The following is a 21885-nucleotide window of genomic DNA, read 5'->3' on the forward strand; positions in this document are numbered from 1 at the left end:
GCATCACTTCTAGCTTCTCCTCTCCTATTCACACTTGTGTGTTCTAGTCACTATCGACGGAGTGGAGTGGAACGATGTCAAGTTTTTCCAGCTTGCTGCCCAGTGGCCAACTCATGTCAAGCACTTCCCGGTGGGAATCTTCGGCTACACAAAACCCGTGTGACACCACCCCGACTCCTCTGCTCTGCACTTGTCTCACCAAGACGCTCCACACAATTGGAGGGAAAGCCAACGGGCGCGCGGCACAAACTTTCCTGTGGAAATCGAACCTACGTCCCATCCATGTGTTCAATACACACCATTTGTTTTGTCCTTCCCATGTTTGTTACATTGTTCTTTTTTTTTTTTTTTTCCTTTTTTACACTACAAAAAAAGAACAAATACTATTTTGTAAGAGTTGTGCCACCGCCTTGAGGTCATCGGAGCTGTTTGACAATTTGCCACATTTTGATAATGGCAGCTATGTTTGCACTTTGTTTATTTTGTCAACATGTTATTTCTGTGAAATCCTACATTTATTGTTACGCCATGGATGATGGAGGTGTGATGGTGATGTGCAGTGATGTGTGTGTGTGTGTGTGTGAGAGAGGGGTTGTGTTCATGTTTTGGTATATTGCTGTGAATCTTGGTAGAAAGCCTCTGTTTGCTCTCCTTACTCATCCCTTCCTCTAAATTGAAAAAAGACACACAATGTTTGAGCTATAATTGACACATTTTTAATCACTTCAATTATCCAAGTCCTGAAGACTTGACAAAATGGACTTAGAAACAGGGTAACTTTTCAATTCATAACAACTCAATTCCAAATGTTACGTTTCTATGTCCTGGTATGCATTTAATCGTCTTTCTCCCCTCCCACCGTGTAGCTTTTTGGCCTTATGGAGCCACTGTACTTGTGTCGCAAACCGTGCAGTTGTGCCAAAGTCATGTGTGTTTTACTGTCCCGCCAAAACGGCTTCTGGCCTTCATGATGCATTTTTCTCCCTTTTGGAAGTCAGTATTATCACTACTGAACAGGAATTTTGTATAGTCTCAGCTTACAGATCTCTGTAGGCCTGTTGGGCAACCTCAAGTGTCGGTGTGACCTCAAACACGCTTTCACCTTAGCGCCAAGCGCAAGGCAAATACCAGTCTTGCCAGATGTTCAAATCACTGCCTGTGTATGTGTGTGTGTGTGTGTGTGTGTGTGTGCGCGCGTCCAGTGGTACTCCCGGATTAGTGTTACGTGAACTTTTCGCAAAAGGAATCCATTGGACAAACAGCCTTTGTGCGTTGTTGCTTTTTCTAGATTGAAAAGCTTTGATAGGCTGGATTTTTTAAGTATTGTATAAATATATATATATATGTAAATATATATATATACATACACACACACAAGATGTATGATAATGATTTGCAAATCGCGCTTGGATGAAAATGAAAGCACAAATAGCTGACATTTTATTTCTTTTTCAAAAGAAATGCCAAAATTGCGTACGTTTCTTCTGTATGTTGTTCCTCCGACCTTTCCCGTACTTTGTAATGCACTTTTGAAAAAGGAAATGTGGTTTGACACAATTTTTGGGGCACAGTTTGGTTTTAAGGTGTGATGTGTAAACGTGTGTTCTTTTTAAAAATGTAAACCACTACCTGTAGACGTGATATGGCCGTTTTCCTGGAGGTGTCGTGTTTATTATGTCCCGGGGTGCCTGAACGCATCATGGCCATCTGTTACTTTACCTTTTGCCACATTTTGATTTTAGTAGCTGCCACTGCACACAATCTGGTTGTTTTCTTGGCTGGGAAACTCAAATCCTTTTCACACTGCCTGCTAAAGTTTGTGTAACGGAGGCCAACTTCCCTCCCTGCCACCTAAGAGCTAGCATTGGACATGGTGTTGACAGCTTGGTGCTCTTAACCCTCATTAGACAGTTGGTGGTGCCGTGACCCGGATGGTACTGACGTGTCCGGGTGTGCATTAGTAAATCGAACTCACTTACTCCTTAGCTTATGCTGGAAATTGCGTCGACAGCTTGGGCTTTAGCTCAATGCCTAGCACGCTCAACTCATTCGGAGGACAGAGGTTCCGGCCTCGAGCAAAGCAGAAGCTGGGGCTGGACCAGGCGAATTACAATAGTGCCGTGACACAGATGAGAGTGAAGTTTGTGTACTTACCCAATTTGAAGTTGCTCAGAACCATCTTCCATAGCAAAACATGGCCAAAGACCATGTACTATAATGAAGTTTTACCTTTAAATGCACAATTACTCCAAAAACCAAGATATACGATCATTTCCATTCAATACTTGGTTATTAGCAAACACAAGAGATTTAAAGGCCTACTGAAATGAGATTTTCTTATTTAAACAGGGATAGCAGGTCCATTCTATGTGTCATACTTGATCATTTCGCGATATTGCCATATTTTTGCTGAAAAGATTTAGTAGAGAACATCCACGATAAAGTTCGCAACTGGAGAAAATCCCTGCCTCTACCGGAAGTCGCAGACGAGGACGTCACATGTTGATGGCTCCTCACATATTCACATTGATTTTAATAGGAGCCTCCATCAAAAAGTGCTATTAGGACCGAGAACGACAATTTCCCCATTAATTTGAGCAAGGATGAAAGATTCGAGTTTGAGGATATTGATAGCGATGGACTAGAGAAAAAAAACGCGATTGCAATCGCGTTCCATTGAGACGGATTCGTGTTTTTAGAAATATTTACTAGAATAATTCTGGGAAATCTCTTATCTTTCTATTGTCTTGCTAGTGTTTTAGTGAGTTTAACATACCTGATAGTCGGAAGTGTATGTCCACGGCCGGGTGTTGACGCGCGGTTTCTCTGGGAAGTTGATGGCAGCTGTACGGGAGGCGCAAGCTCAGCTGATATCCGGTAAGAGGCGACTTTTTAACCACAATTTTCCCACCGAAACCTGCTGGTTGACATGTAGTCAGGATCCATGTCCGCTGTGATCCATAGTAAAGTTTCAACTCCGTGAATTTTAAACAAGGAATCACCGTGTGTTTGTGTGGCTAAAGGCTAAAGCTTCCCAACTCCATCTTGCTACTTTGACTTCTTCAATATTAATTGAACAAATTGCAAAAGATCCAGCAACACAGTTCTCCAAAATACTGTGTAATTATGCGGTTAAAGCAGACAACATTTAGCTGTGTGTGTGTGTGCGTCGCGCTCATACTTCCTAAAACCCGTGACGTCTTGCGTACACGTCATCATTATACGTTTTCAAGACGAAACTACCGGGAAATTTAAAAATGCAATTTAGTAAACTAAAAAGGCTGTATTGGCATGTGTTGCAATGTTAATATTTCATCATTGATATATAAACTATCAGACCATGTGGTTGGTAGTAGTGGGTTTCAGTAGGCCTTTAAAGTTAAAAAGTGGCTTTGCTACACATCACTGATCAAGGACCTCATCTATAAAACTGGAATTTGTAGCCTCCAAAGTTACGTTTCATAGCTCTCATTGCGTGGTGAATCACACAATTCCTCGGCAAGTTTTAGAAATGAAAGCCCAGAGTTGTCTGAAAAGTATTTAACAACAGATACTTTGTATCTGGTTTGTAGGATCCATGTGAGTTTTGCAGGACTTCTGTGTAAAAAAAAGGCTCAACTAGCCCCTCTAGATAATGGACTTTGGCTGTGAAGTGTTTTGTGAGGGAAACTATAAAGTGATTTTGATTTTTAAGATACTAAAAATGGGCATGGTGTGTATTTGGCCTACAAGTTTGGCTTTGCCCTTAATCCCGCCGTAGCATGGGAAGGTGTTCCACAAGGCAGGACCAATGAGCTGCTGTGCTTGGTCTTGGTCCATGACGGGACTTAAAGAAGTCCAACATGAAAGACATGTGGTCTCATTGGTCCTGTCGGCAGAGAAGCCACCCACTGTCTTTGCACAAACCCTATTTCCAAGGACGTGACAGTATTTTGAAATGTACCACTAAAGAATATGGGTTACTCTGCATGTTTTACTAGAGTTGTAAATATGTTTTGGATTTTTATATTGTTTTTTTTTTTCTTTCCATGCTCACAAGCAGTTGTGTTTAATAAAATTTGTAAACTTCTGTACAAACAGCGTTCCTTTATTTATTTCGGTGTGTCACATAAGATCAGTTAGTCGAGATGGAGGGCAGGTTGACGAAATTCTTCATCGGCGGCAGCGGTTTAATCTTGCGCCCCGCCCAGCCCCCCTTCCTCTGCCATAAGCCGCTGGACGGGCGTCTGCCGAGCCAGCGATTGCGTCCCGCTTTGCCGATTATCCTTTTATTGTGGTCCACGTTGGACACCCGGCCCACCGTGACCATGCAGGTCTCCAACACCTGTGTATATATTTCATGTTCAACTCCCAGCTAATTCAGAGCGTCGTGCTTATTATTTGTCGTCATGAGAGCTCACCTGAACCTGCCGCTTTGACGGCAGCTGAACAATCGCCGTTCCGTTGACTTTGCGTAGTAAAACCCCACTTGTGCCTGATCACATGAGAAAGCAAATGAAGTCATTAAACGGTGACAAAGTAACTACGTTCATGCTTTAATTTACCTGCAGCGCGGATGTACTCTGATCCCCTCCCGGGTTGGACCTCCAGGTTATTGATCAGTGTGCCCACAGGAAGTGCTCCCAGTGGGTAGCAATCACCCTCATTGGCTGACACTGGTAACCAATCATACACTCTTCTTTAACATCTTATCATACATTTTTATTTTGTCAAAAGATTAAACAACTCAGCAATTCATGTATATGCTCATTAATTATTTCTTTTGTTAATTTCCCCTAAAAAAATTATGAGGAAAAACCCTCAACTTGAGGTATTTTTTATTTTAAATGTGATACAATATTGTGGCAGGTCAAAAGATTGGTGTATAAAACCAAAGTGGCCTTTAAATGGTGTATGAAACAAAAGTGGCTTTTGTAATTAAATATTTTCTTCCACACAAGAGTGGTGTGAAGTTAAGTTAAAGTTACACAAATATCTTAGCATTAACTCATGCCAACATATCTGTGGCTTTGATAACTCCATCCAGCCATCCATTTTCTACCGCTTGTCCCGTTTGGGGGTCGCGGGGGGGTACAGGAGCCTATCTCAGCTGCATTCCGGTGGAAGGCGGCGTACACCCTGGACAAGTCGCCACCTCATCAAGGGCCAACACAGATAGCATCATGTCCAAATCAAACCCAAATTTAAATTAGGGCTGCCAAAAATAACGAGTTAACTTGTGATTAAACACAAAACATTAAAAATTAAAGGGGGAACTGCACCTTTAAAAAATACATATACCGTATTTCCTTGAATTGCCGCTGGGGTGCTAATTAAAATAAAACCTCTTCTCACTCCTGCGCTTACCAAAGGCATGCACTAATTATTACTAAAGGTATGCAGTAAAAATTTGACTGTGATGTAAGCTTGGACCTTAAATCCTACTGAATAGCTCTTAATCCTCTTCCCTTCATGCGATTTCAGATTCAGCCTCCTCCATTTTGAAAATGAGGACAGGGGAAGTGTCACTCGTGACGTCACGAGTTTGACCAGGCGGTAATACTAAGCATGCGCTAATTATTTTGCGAAGCGATTTTGACCCGGCAGTAATTCAAGGCAGGGGCATACTATATGCCCTGCGGCAATTCAAGGAAATACGGTATATACATTTCTTTTTCACAATCATTATGTGAAACTAGAACACGTCTTATTTTTGACTCATTCTAACTCGTAAAACAACGCGAGCAAAGTCAGCTAACAATTGAGCAAATGAGAGTCATGACATAACTGCGTGCATAAAACCAACTCAAAACATCCAAAAAGCAGAAACAATATAGAGATATTGTTATAACAAGCGCTAATGTGAAGGACCTACTTGAAGCAGCACATTGATCACAGAAGTATGCGTATGCTGCTGTATTGACATCATGAGCTAGTGAAAGTCAATTCTATTTTATAAATCATGCCTGTCACCTTGATAGGACATGGTCATAAACCGACAGCCGACTTAGACACACAGATGCCGAGAAAGACGGGAAAAGCTGCTTGTTTGCAACCACTTTTTATTAACCCTTGGCGAGAATTATGATTAATTCTTCATCTAAACGGGAAGATATAAACATCCCAACAGTCGGAATCCCATTGAGAGCAGACATTATACAGTAAGGGCTTGATTTACAAAAGGTTTGTAAGTACAAAACACGTGCAAACTTGATAGCACATGCAAAGCTGATTTACTAAACATGTGCAAAGTGGGTTGCATTTAGTAGGAGAGCAGAATAAAGCGTGCAAAACATAAAAGGTACTATAAGAATAAACCTTGATTCATTAGTTGAAAATGGGTGTAAATGAAAGAAGTTAGAAAAGTAAGTCAAGTGTGACCACTTTTTCAGTCATCAACAACTGTTTTAATAATACTGATATGTCCATTACACCCTTTACAACATTCCGCCTCAGCCACTTGGTCCGTCGGAGAAACGTTACCATTACCACTTCCTTTGTGGGTTAAAACTGTGTTGTGGCTTTGTTATTGTGTTGTGGCATTTGTATTTGTTGTGGCTTTTGCAATAAGGCTGTAGCTGAAAGTTGTTGTTGTGGCTTTATGTTGTTGTGTTGTCACGTTTGCATTTGGTGTGACCATTCCCGGCCACCGTAGCTATCTGACATCCTTGTTTTGTCGACTGATGTTGAGAACGCAACAGACGGGCAGATAGACTTGTGTAACATTTAATGTCCTTATTAAATGATGAAAGTTTCATAGAAAGTCTGCTATTCTTAAAGGGGAACTGTATGTTTGTTCCCAATCATTATGAAAGACAAAGTGGCTGGGGAGAGGAAAGTCTGGGCTTCCCTGCTTAGGCTGCCACCACCGCGACCCGACCTCGGATAACAGAAAGAAGATGGATGGACAATAAATTGACTGCCCTGAAAAACTGTAAATGTGACATAAATAGGAATCCTCTTATTTTGTACAATCCATTATTACTTTAAAAAAATCCTCAATACACTTTCACATGTTTATTGAAGGTAAACATTTGTCCTACTTTTAGTCATGCCATACCTGCCATGCGTCCAATGACTGGTGATGTTTTAATAATGTCTCCCTCCTCCATTGTCTCTGTAGCAATGATCCATCTTTTGCGGTTGCCTCCGGCGACTAAAGCGATGTCAGCGGTCCTGTATTAAAAACATTTATTAGAAGCAGGCCAGATGAGACAACCAAGTTGTATTTGACATGTTATTTATAGAAACTTACCTGCATGGGTCGTATCGCACTTTCATAACTTTCTCATCAAAGGGCTGTCCTTCTTTGTCTGGTTCATAGCGCAGACGCTGGAAGTCGATCCAGCGATACCTTTGTTTGTGGCCCCCTCCGATGCCATGTACTCTGATTTTACCTGACAAAAAATAGGAGGAAATCATTGGTACTGTACTTACACATTTCAGATTAAAACCTCAGGATGGATGTATTATCACAAAGTGTCAAATGTAAATGTAAATTACTTGTGTTTTCACATTAACAAGGAGGTACGAAGTTCATACAAGTTCAAATCAAAATTCCAAATTTATTTGCCAGTAAATTAGTTACACAAAAATGGAAATCTTTACATATACTACGATTGTGCTGAAAATTGTAATTTTCCTGAAGGAACTCTCCTGACGGAATAAATAAAGTACTATCTGTCTATCCATCTATTTTACCCGTGTGATCTCGGCCTCCTGTTTTCTTCATGCCAATTGGTCGGACCGTGTACTTTTCTCTTTGCTTCCAAAGGGTGCTGTTCTGCTCCAGACTGGCTGTGGTGAGGAAGCCCCGGCATGGCGCTACTCCAGACACCTGAGCTCCTAGTTTAACCTGTCGGCATGGACAAAGTGCTTGTTAGCTACTTTGTGGTGTGTAATGTGTCTAAAGCAGGGGTCCCCAAACTTTGTGACTCGGGGGTCAAATTGGGTTAAAAGAATTTGGCCGGGGGGCGGGCTATTTATTTGTGTGTGTATCAATTGTCAAATTTAATATATATATATATATATATATATATATTAGATATGCGCGGTTAGGCAATTATATCATCCGCAACCGCATCACTAAAGTCATCATCCACCCGAACCAAAATGTTATCAAAACCGTAACCACCCGCCACCCGCTGTTATATATCAGGGGTCGGCAACTTTTACCACTCAAGGGGCTATTTTGACCCGTTTCACAGAGTTAAGAAGACAATGGGAGCCGCAACCATCCTCGTGAATATTTGCTGGTGCTCATCCAGATAACGAGAATAAGGGCGTGCTATGAAGCCATTGCCTTTGACGCCTTCTACAACATGTACAAACTGCTTGCCAGTCCAGCAACATGTTGTGTGCAGCTTACGCAGATACACGTACAAGATTGAAAGGCATACTGGGTGAAACAGAGTACACTGATGGTTGTGATATCAACAATTTTAACACTCTTACTAATATGTGCCACACTGTGAAGCCACACCAAACAAGAATGACAAACACATTTCGGGAGAACATCCTCACAGTAACACAACATAAACGCAACACAACAAATACTCAGAATCCTTTGCATCCATGACTATTCCTGACTATATTTTACACCCCCGCGCCCCCAAACCCGCCCACCTTACCAACGCACGGTAAGGTGGGCGTTTTTACTTTTAATGCACGCCGTAAAGCACTAATTGACTGTAAAAGTATGCCTGCCTGATACGTCACGCTTTCTATGGGAAAATGCAATATTAAAATGCAGAAATGTGTAGAAATATGGGGAAAAAAATACAAATGTGCACTTCATTCACTAACTGTGTTACAAAAAAGATCAATTAAATAATACATAATGTTGGATATAAAGAACTTCCATCCATTTTCTACCGCATATCCCTTTAGGGGTTGCGGGGGGTGCTGGAGCCTATCTCACCTGCATTCAGGCGGAATGTAGCTGGACAAGTCGCCACCTCATCGCAGGCCCAACACAGATACACAGACAACTTTTACACACTTGGGGCAAATACAAACCCTTTATTTACTAAATCACAATTATTGAAATTCAACGATTTGGTGCATTTGCAAACAGCAAAAATTATGTACCAAGCAAATTATAACCTGCTACTCAAGAATATACAACATTTGTTGTCAACAAAAGAGGAGAAATTTAACCTTAGAGGAGAATCTAATTTGTATGCAAGTACAACACTTAAAACTTTTAGCATATCAGTATGTGGAATCAAATTATGGAATGGTTTAACCAAATAAATCAAACAAAGCACCAATATGATTCAGTTTAAGAGACTGTTCCAACTACAAGTATTCACAAAGTACACAGAACAACAATTATGATTAACATCTTGCACCTTTTTTTTATTGAGACAAAGATTATTTATGTATTTAATATTTGTTTACTTACCATATTATATTATTTGTTTATTATTTATTTGTCCACTGCTATGTTACACAGATAAAATTGCTATGGTATCAAAAGAGGTAGGATTAAATAAGCTCAGCTTCTTCCTACTCCTTTTTGGACGTCCTGTAATGAATGACAAGACTGGATATATGTGATGAATTACATTGTATTGTATGCATGTTCAAAATAATCTGAAACTGAACTGAACTGAAATATGTTTTGAGGGATTGTTTGGGATCATTAGGTGGGCCACTCGAGTTGTTTTGGCGGGTCGGATGTGACCCGCAGGTCGCAGTTTGGGGACCGCTGATATAAAGTGACAGACCTGAGAGTGAGAGAACAGCAGAGCAGGCTTGGACACGGTGAGGGAGCGCAGGGCTCGGGTCAAACAAGAAATCGCCATCGCTCCTACAAAAGCTGCACAGGAGAGATAAAAGTATGTTTAGACAAGCGCATATCATTATACGGTAATTATACGTTTAGTAACATTGTTATTGTCGGAGTCTGGGTTCAGTTTGAGGTTACTTCCCTCTAGCAAGTTATTCCTTTCCTCTATCAACAAATGTTTACTTACTTGTGCGTTAATTAGTTTTATTTAATCTATGAGGAACTTGTTGTAGGTATGTGTGTATTCCCCGCTGGCTAGATATCGGCAGTGGTCACTCAGCGTGTCTCACGCTTGATCGTGCAATCTGAATAGCGTCAGGATCACTGTATTCCGAGTTTGACTGCGTGAGTTGTTTTCATCACCACTATACACCAATACTGATGACGTAGAACACATATCATAGTTAATTCGGAATATAGACATTTTCAGATTGACATTTCCCAAGTTTACACTTACCAAAAGCCCCTAACAAAACATCCAAGGCAGTGATTCTCAAACTGTGGTATGGGTCCCACTAGGTATGCAGTCTACATCTAATAGTATGCCAAAGAATAACTTAAATATTGTAATGACGTGACTCGAGACATTACCAGTGTTACTGTTCAAACTGTGTGTAATTTTACAGTGGTCAAAAATGGGAAGTGAATTACATTTATAAAGCATTTTTCTCTAGAAACTCAAAGCGCTTTACATAGTGAAACCCACTATCTACATATTTAAGCTACATTTAAACTGGTGTGGGTCGCACTGGGTAAGGTGTCTTGGAACCTTTAAGTTGCAGGCACAGCAGCTCTATCAACCGATCCACGCTGCCGCCAATATCAAATATACTGTACTTATTAAAAGAAACCTCAGCTTTGTTGTTAATGAATACTAAGGCCTACGTTGCTACTGTATTTTAATGTTGGTCATTATGGTGGTACTTAGAGAGCCAAATTATTTCTGAGGTGTTACTTGGTCAAAAAAAAGTTTGAGAAAGACTGATCAAAGGTGTGTCAAATAGACATTTGAATCCCCATTATAGAATAGAGAATAGAATAGAAAGTACTTTATTGATCCCTGGGGGAAATTCAGCACCACAGTTTGCTCACAATAAACAATAATAATAATAAATAATATATGACATATATATTATATATATAATATATGAATAATATAAATATATTCTACATTTAAGTGCAGTCAAGAAGGAACATATGCATTATACGGTCTGATGGCTGTCGGTGTGAAGGACCTCCTGTGTCGTTCCGTGTTACATTTAGGGAGTCTGAGCCTTCCACTGAACGTGCTCATTCTCTCCACAAGGTCCGAGTGTAGCGGGTGGGAGGTGTTGTCCATAATGGCTAGGAGTTTTGCTAGACTTCTCCTCTCTGACACCACCGCCAGAGTGTCCAGCTCTACTCCCACCACGTTACTGGCCTTCTCTACCAACTTGTCCAATCTGTTTGCGTCCCTCACTCTCAGCCCGCTGCCCCAGCAGGCCACGGCGTACAAGAAAGCGCTCGCTACCACCGACTCGTAGAACATCTTAAACATCTTTGTACAGACATTGAAGGATCCCAGCCCCCTGAGGAAGTAGAGGTGGCTCTGTCCCTTCTTGTAATATGAGTATTACATTTATATGTAAGTCTGCCAATAAATTATAAATTGATCGATTCACACACTGATTTTTTGGAGCCGCCGTTTGCCGGGTCTTTTTTTTTTTTTAATGGTATAAATATTAAGAAATTAATGACACTTCAAAAGTCAGATTTAACAAAATGGTCACACGTGAAATTGTGACACTACTGTTAAGAAATTGACCAGAAATGTGTGCATTTTCACCGGTTTTATTAATCCATACCTTTCTTATTGTTAATAAAAGGGGAAATTTATACCTATATACAAGATATGTCTAAAAATACTTAATGTTTCATGTGAAACATTTAATATTCGAATGTGAATGTTGTCTATCTGTATTAGCCCTGCGATGAGGTAGCGACTTGTCCAGGTTGTACTCTGCCTTCCGCCCGAATGCAACTGAGATAGTCTCCAGCACCCTCCACGACCCCGAAAGGGACAATCGGTAAAAAATGGATGGATGGATGTTACACACATAACTACAGTACTTGGTGCGACCCGGCTTCATGTGAAAAGTGCCGTAAAATAACTTCAGTTGTGAATATGTATGCTTGTATGTAAACTAAATTGACGTGATTCGTTATGTCAGTCATAGTCCAAATGTAATTATTGTTTAAGTTTTAAGAAACCTTCACTTTGGTTTTTCGGTCAATTACAACTAGCTTAGCGCATGGCTTGAAAAGGTTAATACATGTCGCAGGACTCCCAGACGCGTCCATTAGATTGCTAAATACTGCATTCATAACATAATGACATGTAAATCTTACATAGTGTACATATTTAAAAAAACAAACCTTTATACTATCCTTTTGTCATAACCACAGTCATCCTGGCGTCCTTCGCTAGACTGTACGCCACGTCGCACAATGATGACGCACTTCCCAAACACTGATCCTCCATAAGGCATTAATTTTAATTTAGAACTCTACATTAAAACACTCTCTACCTCTAACAACCAAAAAGGTGTGAAAACGATGATGCTGTTTTGTACTGTTTTTGTACAGTTTTGTACTGTTTTTGTTCTTACTTTGATTACTATTTGTCAACTGTTTGTAAATGTAAAAATGTATAAAGGTTCAAAATAAAAAATAAAAAAAGGCATTAATTTTATAGGAATTTTACCTTTGCAACTTCATTAAGCTACTGGCTAAGTTATTATTTTTAATTGTAAGTTTCTCAATTCCAAAACTGTTTTTTGCCTTTAAAAAAAGAATCAGAACTCTACTTTAAAACACTCTCTACCTCTAACAACCAAAAAGCTGTGAAAACTATGTTGCTGTGTTCCAAATTGTGGCAATACGAAGGTCATGAACAGTCCTGCGTTCATTCCCGGGCTCTGGATCTTTAATTCTGTGTGGAGTTTGCATGTTTTCCCCGTGACTGCGTGGGTCGGGTACTCTGGCTTCCTCCCACTTTCAAAGACATGCACCTGGGGATAAGTTGACAGGCAACACTAAATTGGCCCTAGTGTGTGAATGTGAGTGTGAATTTTGTCTGTCTATCTGTGTTGGCCCAGCGATGAGGTGGTGACTTGTACAGGGTGTACGCCACCTTCCGCCCAATTGTAGCTGAGATAGGCTCCAGCGCCCCCCGGGACCCCGAAGGGAATAATAGGTAGGAAATGGATAGAAGGATATATATATATATATATATATATATATATATAAATATATATTTTATATATATATATAAATCCATCCATCCATTTTCTACCGCTCACTCCCTTTTGGGGTCGCTGGAGCCTATTTTAGCTGCATTCGGGCGGAAGGCGGGTGCACCCGGGACAAGTCGCCTGTATATATATATATATATATATATATATATATATATATATATATATATATATATATATATATATATATATATATATATATTGTTAAGTGTTGTTAAATGTTGATAAATTCAATATGTGCCATGACATGCAAACCTGGCATGAAATATTGGGTCACTGCAATTATGAGAATGTACAAAAATTAATGGGTGTGGTAAGAGGTATGAAAATCAGAGGGAGTGCGGCCAGGCCAACACAGCTGTGTTAAATATGTGCAAAGGTTAAATTCACACAGACAAGAAATAGAGAACCAGACAGAAAGGCTACAGAGCCCTTACAACTGGTCCATACAGATTTAGCCGGTCCTATGAGAACCCCAAGCTTAGAAGGTCACAAATATGCACAATCCTTTACGGATGACTATTCAGATACCATGACTGTATATTTTCTCAAATGCAAAAGTGATGCAGTACACGCTACAGAGAGGTTCTTAGCAGACTCCGCCCGTTTTGGGGAAGTTAAATGTCTACGCTCAGATAATGGTACTGAATTTACGAGCAAGGAATTAAAAGCACTATTAACCAAAAAATAAGATTAAGCACGAGACTTCTGCACCCTATTCGCCGCACCAAAATGGCACGGCAGAGAGAAGTTGGAGAACCCTCTATGAGATGGGCAGGTGTAAGTTTTTTGACAGTGACCTACCAGACAAAATGTGGAATTATGCTGTACAGACAGCTGCTTATGTGCGAAATAGATGTTACAGTACACGCACAAAGAAGACACCTTATGAGATGCTCACAGGCAAGAGGCTTGACATGTCCAAACTTCAAACATTTGGAACTGTGTGTTTTGCATACATCACAAGAGAAAGTGAAGTTAGATCCTAGATGTGAACAGGGTTGTTTTATCGGGTACGACAAGAACAGCCCAGCTTATCTTGTGTATTATCCAGACACAGAAACGGTCAAAAAACAGAGGCTAGTGAAATTCACAAACAAGACAGTCAACGAAAAAGAAACACAAACACATGGACCACACACTGAGTATCAGGACAGAGAGGTACACCCCAGGGTCCTTGACAGTGAGGAAAATGATGATGAAAAAATTGGAAATGCATCAGGTCAAAGTGTTAAAGATGATGTTTCTGTTTCAGAGATTGAAGGTGAACAGTCTAGCGCGTGGGGTCAGGGAAGAAAGAACCCACCATAGAGTTAGGAGAACGCCTGTGCGCCTACAGGAATATGACATGGAAGACACAGCAGACATGCTGGTAACTAGTGTAGACTTGTGTTATAAAGCAGTTTGCGACATACCACAACATTACCAGGATGCCATACGATCAACCAGGTCACAGCAGTGAATAAGTGCAATGAATGACAAAATGCAGTCACTAAAAGAGAATGATACATTCAAAATCATCCAGTTACCACCAGGCAAAAACGCAGTAGGGGGTATACACTTAAGAGTAATACAGATGGGTCAGATAAGTGTAAAGCAAGATTTGTTGCAAAAGGTTTTAGGCAATAACAAGGCATTGGTTATGAGGAAACATTCTTGCCTACTACTGACCTGACCTGGGGAAATTAAACAGTTTTCTAGGGATTGATTTTAAACAGTCAGAAGACCAAGTCACAATGTCACAACACAGGTATGTAAACAAAATCCTCTCCAGATTTGGGATGCAGCATTGTAAGACCGAGAGACCCCATGCGAGTCAAAACTCGAATACACAGAAAATTCTGTAAAAATGGAAGAACCAAAGATCTATCAAGAGGCAGTGGGAAGTTTAACATATTTAGCTACTTGCAGTAGACCAGATTTGAGTTATGTGGTCAGTAAACTTTCCCAGCATTTTGCTGAGCCAAGTGAAGATTATTGGAACACTGTAAAGCATGTTTTCAGGTATCTTAAAGGTACAACAGACCGTGGGTTACGTTTTAAAAAGGATGACAGGTGAACTTGGTGTAATAGTCCACATGCAGTGATGCTGACTGGGCATCTGAGGTCACAGACAGACGTAGTGCCACAGGTACTGTGTCAGTTTAAGAGAGAAAAGTGCACTAATTGCATGGAAAAGTCAAAAGCAACCAACTGTTGCACTGTCTACCTGCGAGGCAGAATACATGGCCTTAGCATCAGCCATACAGGAGTGTGTATTTACAACAGTTACTCAAGGGTAGGCTGACCATACGTCCTCTTTTCCCCGGACATGTCCTCTTTTGCGGCGTTGTCTGGCATGTCCGGGCGGTTTGAATTAGGGTTGCGTGTATTTGTTGGCTGAGTTCTTAACGTTTACTTTCAACACGTTTTAACTCAATGCCTCGGATCACTCCCGTTTATTAACAAACTCGAGAGTTCAACTCTCCCCCGCTCTCGTGACGTCACACACTGAACACAGGCTACGGTGGCTCGAACATGACAAAACAGTACCTGACATCCCTCCTTTCCTTAGAAATAAACTTCAGGTTATTTTCAATTGTCAACTATAAACATTAGGGAGTATTCAAAACATTTCTTATTAAACACATACTCAAATATTCTGTATGTCTTCTCTGTATTCTCAACCATGCATCAATTAAATTTCAGTCAAGAAATATATCATACTGTAAACTTGCTTTGACCTTACTTTGAAGTTGTTAATTTCACATTACAACATCACACAATATTGTCACTAAACTTGACTCAAACATTTCTCCTTTTTCTTTTTTTTTTTCTTTTTTTTTTTTAATGTTACTACTACATCACCAGACCGTAACAAGATAAAAGTCTATGTCATCACATAGTCTGCCAGCTTCTGTGGCAACCGTATCTTCCTCGAAGGCCTTTGTGTGTCTTGGGTGTCATGGCTGGTGATACTCTGTTCTGCGCGTTGAGCAGGTTGTGTCTCTCTGTTTATTGTGGAGTCCTCAGCGTCCTGGGATGCATCCATTCTGGTGGGTGTATCATGAGAGTTGTTGTATCGTTTCACAAATGTTGTATTCCTTGTGTATCTGGCTCCCGTTGGAGACTCAACAACTACTTGGTTTCCTGATTTGCTCACCACCTTATGTGGCGTTGTGTGGAAAGGTGTGGTAAGTTTATCAGTCTTTTCTCGTCTCACCAGGACAGTGTCACCAACATTGACGTCTGAATATCTGGCTCCACGGCGTTCGTCTGCATGGATCTTGGATTGTCCTTTTTGTTCTGCGTCTCTGTCTCTGACTTCCAGATCAGCGTGTCCTGCTGCTGTGATGCTTGGCAACTTCCCTCTCATTTTTCGGTTGAAAAGCAACTCAGCGGGGCTCTTCCCCGTGGTTGTGTGATCGATGCTCCGGTATACTGTGACATATTTTCTGAGTTCTCGCCTCCAATCAAGTCCATCTGAAACAGCGATGCGAATCCTCTTCATCAGCGAAGCATTTTGACGTTCCACCTCACCGTTTGCTTGCGCCCATCGTGGTGTTGTTTTTAAGTGCTTAATGCCGTTGGTGTCACAGTACTCACTGAATTCCTCCGATTCAAACTGAGGAATGGCTCGAACATGACAAAACAGTACATGACAGTTGTTGTTGTTTTATTTTCTATGAAAAATAATGTACCACAATAAGCTGAGTACTGTTGTACGCCCTTACTCATTGTGTCCATTAGAGGGCAGTGTTTACCTCTGTTACCTGACACCTATGTTTCCTGTTCCGGGGTCATGTGTTCAATTTGTGTAGGTGGGTGGAGTGCCTGCGGAGAGGTAGAGCGTTGACTTGGACGACGGAGCGGTAGCTAACAAGTCAGAGTGTCTAAATCCGTTTGGGTGGTTGTGCATAAGCTGTTTTGTGACTGGATCGAGATGTATGAGGAAAGTATGGAAATGGCTAGGACTAGAGGGGAGAGAGGAAAGAAGGGGAGACAAGGGAGTAAAGGAAAGTCGAGGGCTAAAAGAGTGCACGAAGACGATGAGGAGGTTGATAAGAGGAAAGGGGTTATGGTAGATCAGGGGTAACCAAGCTTTTTGAAACCAAGAGCTACTTCTTGGGTATTGATTAATGCGAAGGGCTACCAGTTTGATACACACTTAAATAAATTGCCAGAAATAGCTAATTTGCTCAATTTACCTTTGATAAATAAATCTATATATATCAAAAAAATGGGTATTTGTCTGTCATTATGTCGTAATTTTTTTTCCTTTTACGGAAGTTTTTTTTGTAGAAAATAAATGATTTTAAAAAAGCCTTAATTGAACAGTTTAAAAGAGGAGAAAACAGGAAAAAAAACAAAATTGAATTTTGAAACATAGTTTATCTTCAATTTCGGCTCTTTAAAATTCAACCGAAAAAAAGAAGAGAAAAACTAGCTAATTCAAATCATTTGAAAAAATTTAAAAAAATTATTTATGGAACATCATTAGTAATTTTTCCTGATTAAGATTAATTTTAGAATTTTGATGATGATATTTTAAATAGGTTGAAATCCAATCTGCACTTTTTTAGAATATATAACAAATTGAACCATGCTATATTTCTAACAAAGACAAATTCAAAAGACTTTGAAATAAGATTTAAATTTGATTCTAGATTTGCAAGAATAATTTTTTGGAATTTTAATCACAATAAGTTTGAAGAAATATTTCACAAATATTCTTCGTCAAAAAAACAGGAGCTAAAATGAAGAATTAAATTAAAATGTATTTATTATTCATTAAAAAAAATACTTGAACATTGATTTAAATTGTCAGGAAAGAAGAGGAAGGAATTTAAAAGGTAAAAAGGTATATGAGTTTAAAAATCCTAAAATCATTTTTAAGGTTGTATTTTTTCTCTAAAATGGTCTGTCTGAAAGTTACAAGAAGCAAAGTAAAAAAATAAATGCATTTATTTAAACAAGTGAAGACTAAGTCTTTAAAATAATTTCTTGGATTTTTAAATTCTATTTGAGTTTTGTCTCTCTTAGAATTAAAATTGTCGAGCAAAGCGAGACCAGTTTGCTAGTAAATAAATAAAATTAAAAAAAATAGAGGTGATCCCTGTGGTAGATGATTACAGGGTAATTTATACATTTAAATCAAATCAAGATATGAATGACATTAGCTTGATGACACTGGTTAAGGGGTTAAAGAAGGACATTGGAGAGGTGGAGATAGCGAAGGTGCTCAGGGACGGACGGCTGTTGATTAAATGCAAAAATGGAGAGCAAAAGAACAAAGCAATGCGTTTGCAAAAACTGTGCAACAAAATAATAAAGGAAAAAATCGAACTGGGAGGACGATAAGGGGCAAGAGGAGTCGTGACAGGAATCCCAAAAGGAGAATATTTAGATGATTTGAAAAGAGAAATAAAAGGAGGAATTGTCACTATGATGAAAAGAATGATGGCATTTAGGAACGGTGAAAAGACTGAGAGCGAATCTGTACTTGTGCAGTTTGCACAGGAGGCCCTCCCAGAAAGAATCATGATTGGGTATTTAAGCTTCTATGTTAGAGCTTAAATACCCAATGCCCAGTACGTTGTTTCAAGTGCAAACGCTATGGGCATATAGCTAGTGTGTGTCATGTTAAGATGAGATGTGGGAGGTGTGGAGGGGAGCATGAATATGGACAATGTGGAGACAATGAACAGGTCAAGTGTTGTAATTGTGGCGGTAATCACACAGCAGCGTATGGGGGCTGTATCAGAAGAAAACAGGCAACAGAAGTACAGCAAATCAGAGTTGAAAGAAATATTACATACGCAGAGGCAGTTAAAGTAAGAAATCAAGAAAGTGCAGAACTGGTCAGACGTGAGAATAGTTCAAGAAATAAAAAACAAGAGGCAGCAAATACAGGAATTTCTTGGACAAACTAGTTGTATTCCTGTGAACTGTACAGAACAGGCTAGAAACAAGACTGAGAAGAACAAAATAATTTTCAAAGCAGCAGCAAAGTTTTTAAATTTAAAAGAACTATCTTTGGAACAGGTGCAAGGTGAGCTACAGAGAGTAGACGAGACGGAGTCATGTTACCACAATCCAACGCCATGTTAATTGTTCAGTGGAATGCCAGAAGTTTGATAGCAAACGGACAGGAATTAAAGGGATATATTAATAATATGAAAAATAAATCCCATATAATATGTATTCAAGAAACATGGCTGAAGCCAAAATTATTTTTTTTTATAATAAAAGGATATATAACGATACGTAAAGATAGGAATGATGGGCAAGGAGGAAGTTGTGCCATATTTATTAAGGAAGACATGCATTATTCAATATTAAAAGTAAAACTAGAACTAGAGATAGTAGGAGTAGAAGTATGGAATAATAAAGAAAGATACAAAGTACTAAACTACTATAATCCATGCAAGAAATTAGAAATTCATCAACTAGAAACAATAATTGAGCACTGGAGTGGCAATATCATTTGGTGTGGTGACTTTAATGCACATAGCACAATGTGGGGTGAAAGGGATGACTGGAATGGGGAAACATTGGAAGCATTTTTGGAGGAAAAAGAACTGGTGTGTGTGAATGATGGGTCGGAAACAAGGTTAGATGTAGTCACGGGTAAAGAAACAGCTATAGATTTAACACTAGTGTCACAAGGCTTAGCAGGAAAGGTGGAGTGGGAAGTAAATAAATACAGCACTATGGGAAGTGATCACTATCCAATCTTCATTCACATAAACATAAATCAAAGGACAGAAAGCACTACGATAGAAGGAAGATGGAAGTATAGTCATGGTGACTGGGGAAAATGTAGGGAAATTACCGACATAACATTAAAGGAAGTAGATATAAATCAAGATATTGAACAATTAAATACAGATATTACAAAGTGCATAATGGAAGCAGCCGAACAGAGCATACCAATGAGTAGTATAGGGAGAAGAAGGAAGATAGTGCCGTGGTGGACACAAGAGTGCACAGATGCAATACAAGAACGGAATAGAGCATTTAGAATATTGAGAAGAACACATAATTTCCAAGATATGATCCAATATAAAAGGCACCAAGCTAGAGTAAGGTATGTTATTAAAAAAACAAGAAAACACCATTGGAGAACTTTTTGTGAAACACTAAATAGAACTACTCCTTTAGGCCAAGTGTGGGGAATGATCAAGAGAATGTCAGGGGTCAGAAAAGAACATAAAAATCATGTGATGAAAGATGGAACACGGTGTGTGGTAGAAAATAAAGAAAAAGCAGAACTTTTAGCTAGAACCTTTTTTAAAGTGCACAGTAATGAGAATTTGAGAAATGTAGAAAAACAAAAGAGAGAAGAAACAATTTGTTTAAATATTGGGGAAATGAAGGAAGACAACGATAATAGCTTAACCAACACTATGTATATGACATTTTCTTTGGATGAAATGGTTCGAATTTTAAAAAAGGTTAAAAATACGACGCCAGGGAAAGACCTGGTGAGTTATCAAATGATCAGAAACTTAGGTAGAATTGGCAAAGAAAAGGTCTTGAAATTATATGATACGATATTATATACCAGCTGAGTGGAAAACAGCTGTAATAATTCCAATATGCAAGCCAGGGAAAGACCTGGAAGAGGCAGGAAATTATAAGCCGATAGCATTGACCTCAAATTTTGGCAAAGCAATGGACAAAATGATTATCCATCCATTTCCTACCGCTTATTCAAAGCCTAATATATTATTTAGAGTCAAAAGAAATAATAAAAAACTACCAAAGTGGTTTTCGCAAAGCAAGAAGCACAAACGACCCAGCAGTGCAGCTGGAAGAGGAAATTACAAAAGGACAAATTAATAAAGTATAATTGCGGTATTTTTTGACATAGACAAAGCGTATGATATGTTGTGGAAACAGGGGTTGCTGATGAAACTAAATAAGATTGGGATTAGAGGAAGAATGTACAGATGGATAAAAGACTTCTTAACAAGTAGAACTTTATTAGTAAAAATAGAAAATGAATATAGCAGAGAATATGAAGTGGAAAATGGGACCCCGCAAGGGAGTATATTAAGTCCAGTACTATTTTCCATCATGATAAATGAAGTTTTTAGTGAAGTGGAAGGGTTAGTGGAGGTGGCATTGTTTGCTGATGATGGAGTGATGTGGAAGAGAGGTAGAAATACAAATCATATAGAAAAGAAGATTCAAAAACCAATAAATAAGGTTGAAGACTGGGGAACGGCTTGGGGTTTAAGATTCTCTGTTGGAAAGACAAAAGTCATACATTTTACAAAGAGGAATGTACAAAACAAGCTCCAAATAAAACTCTATTGAGAAAATATAGAAAAGGTACAAATATTTAAATATTTAGGAATATGGTTTGATAAAAATATGAACTGGTCAAGCCACATCAGCAAAATAGTGGAGAAAAGTAAAAAGGTGTTAAATATAATGAGGGCTTTGAGGGGTAAAGATTGGGGGGCTGATAAGCAGACATTGAAAACAATATATATCACTTTAATTCGATCTGTTATTGATTACGGATGCATTATTTACCAATCTACTTCAAAAACACTGCTTGGGAAAATAGACCGGAACCAGTCGCAGGTTTTAAGGTTATGTTGTGGAGCTACTAAATCAACCCCAGTTTTAGCATTGCAAGTAGAAATGAACGAAACACCTTTGGACATGAGGAGAGATCAACTCTCAGCAGTTTATTGGGCAAACTTAAAAGGATCCAAGCAAGGACATCCAACCTGTCAAGTGCTACTAAACTGCCAAGAAAAAGAGAGGAAAAAAATGAATAGTTTTGGGTGGATAATAGGAGACATATGTAATAAAGCTCAAATT

At 39.2% G+C, this 21885-nt stretch overlaps 2 protein-coding genes across 3 annotated transcripts in view; one reads left to right on the forward strand and one right to left on the reverse strand.

The window, feature by feature from the left end:
* The window catches only part of zmp:0000000755 (phosphofurin acidic cluster sorting protein 2), a 112073-nt gene extending 107996 nt beyond the window's left edge, over nucleotides 1-4077 (forward strand). For both annotated transcript variants that reach the window (XM_061910678.1, XM_061910679.1), the window contains one exon: nucleotides 48-4077. In XM_061910678.1, coding sequence (XP_061766662.1) covers nucleotides 48-163 — 116 coding nt within the window. In that variant the 3' untranslated portion in view covers nucleotides 164-4077. The remainder of the gene's footprint in view (nucleotides 1-47) is intronic.
* Nucleotides 4067-12291, reverse strand: mrpl2 (mitochondrial ribosomal protein L2). The gene is made up of 8 exons (XM_061910680.1): nucleotides 12188-12291; nucleotides 9711-9802; nucleotides 7681-7834; nucleotides 7235-7376; nucleotides 7040-7155; nucleotides 4545-4655; nucleotides 4401-4474; nucleotides 4067-4324 (listed from the first exon to the last, which is right to left on the reverse strand). The coding sequence occupies exons 2-8, from the start codon at nucleotides 9786-9788 to the stop codon at nucleotides 4115-4117; spliced, it is 885 nt and encodes a 294-aa protein (XP_061766664.1). The 5' UTR covers nucleotides 9789-9802; nucleotides 12188-12291; the 3' UTR covers nucleotides 4067-4114.
* Nucleotides 12292-21885: the final 9594 nt, after the last annotated feature.

This window comes from Nerophis ophidion, linkage group LG09, assembly GCF_033978795.1.
Source record: "Nerophis ophidion isolate RoL-2023_Sa linkage group LG09, RoL_Noph_v1.0, whole genome shotgun sequence".
NCBI lineage: Eukaryota > Metazoa > Chordata > Actinopteri > Syngnathiformes > Syngnathidae > Nerophis > Nerophis ophidion.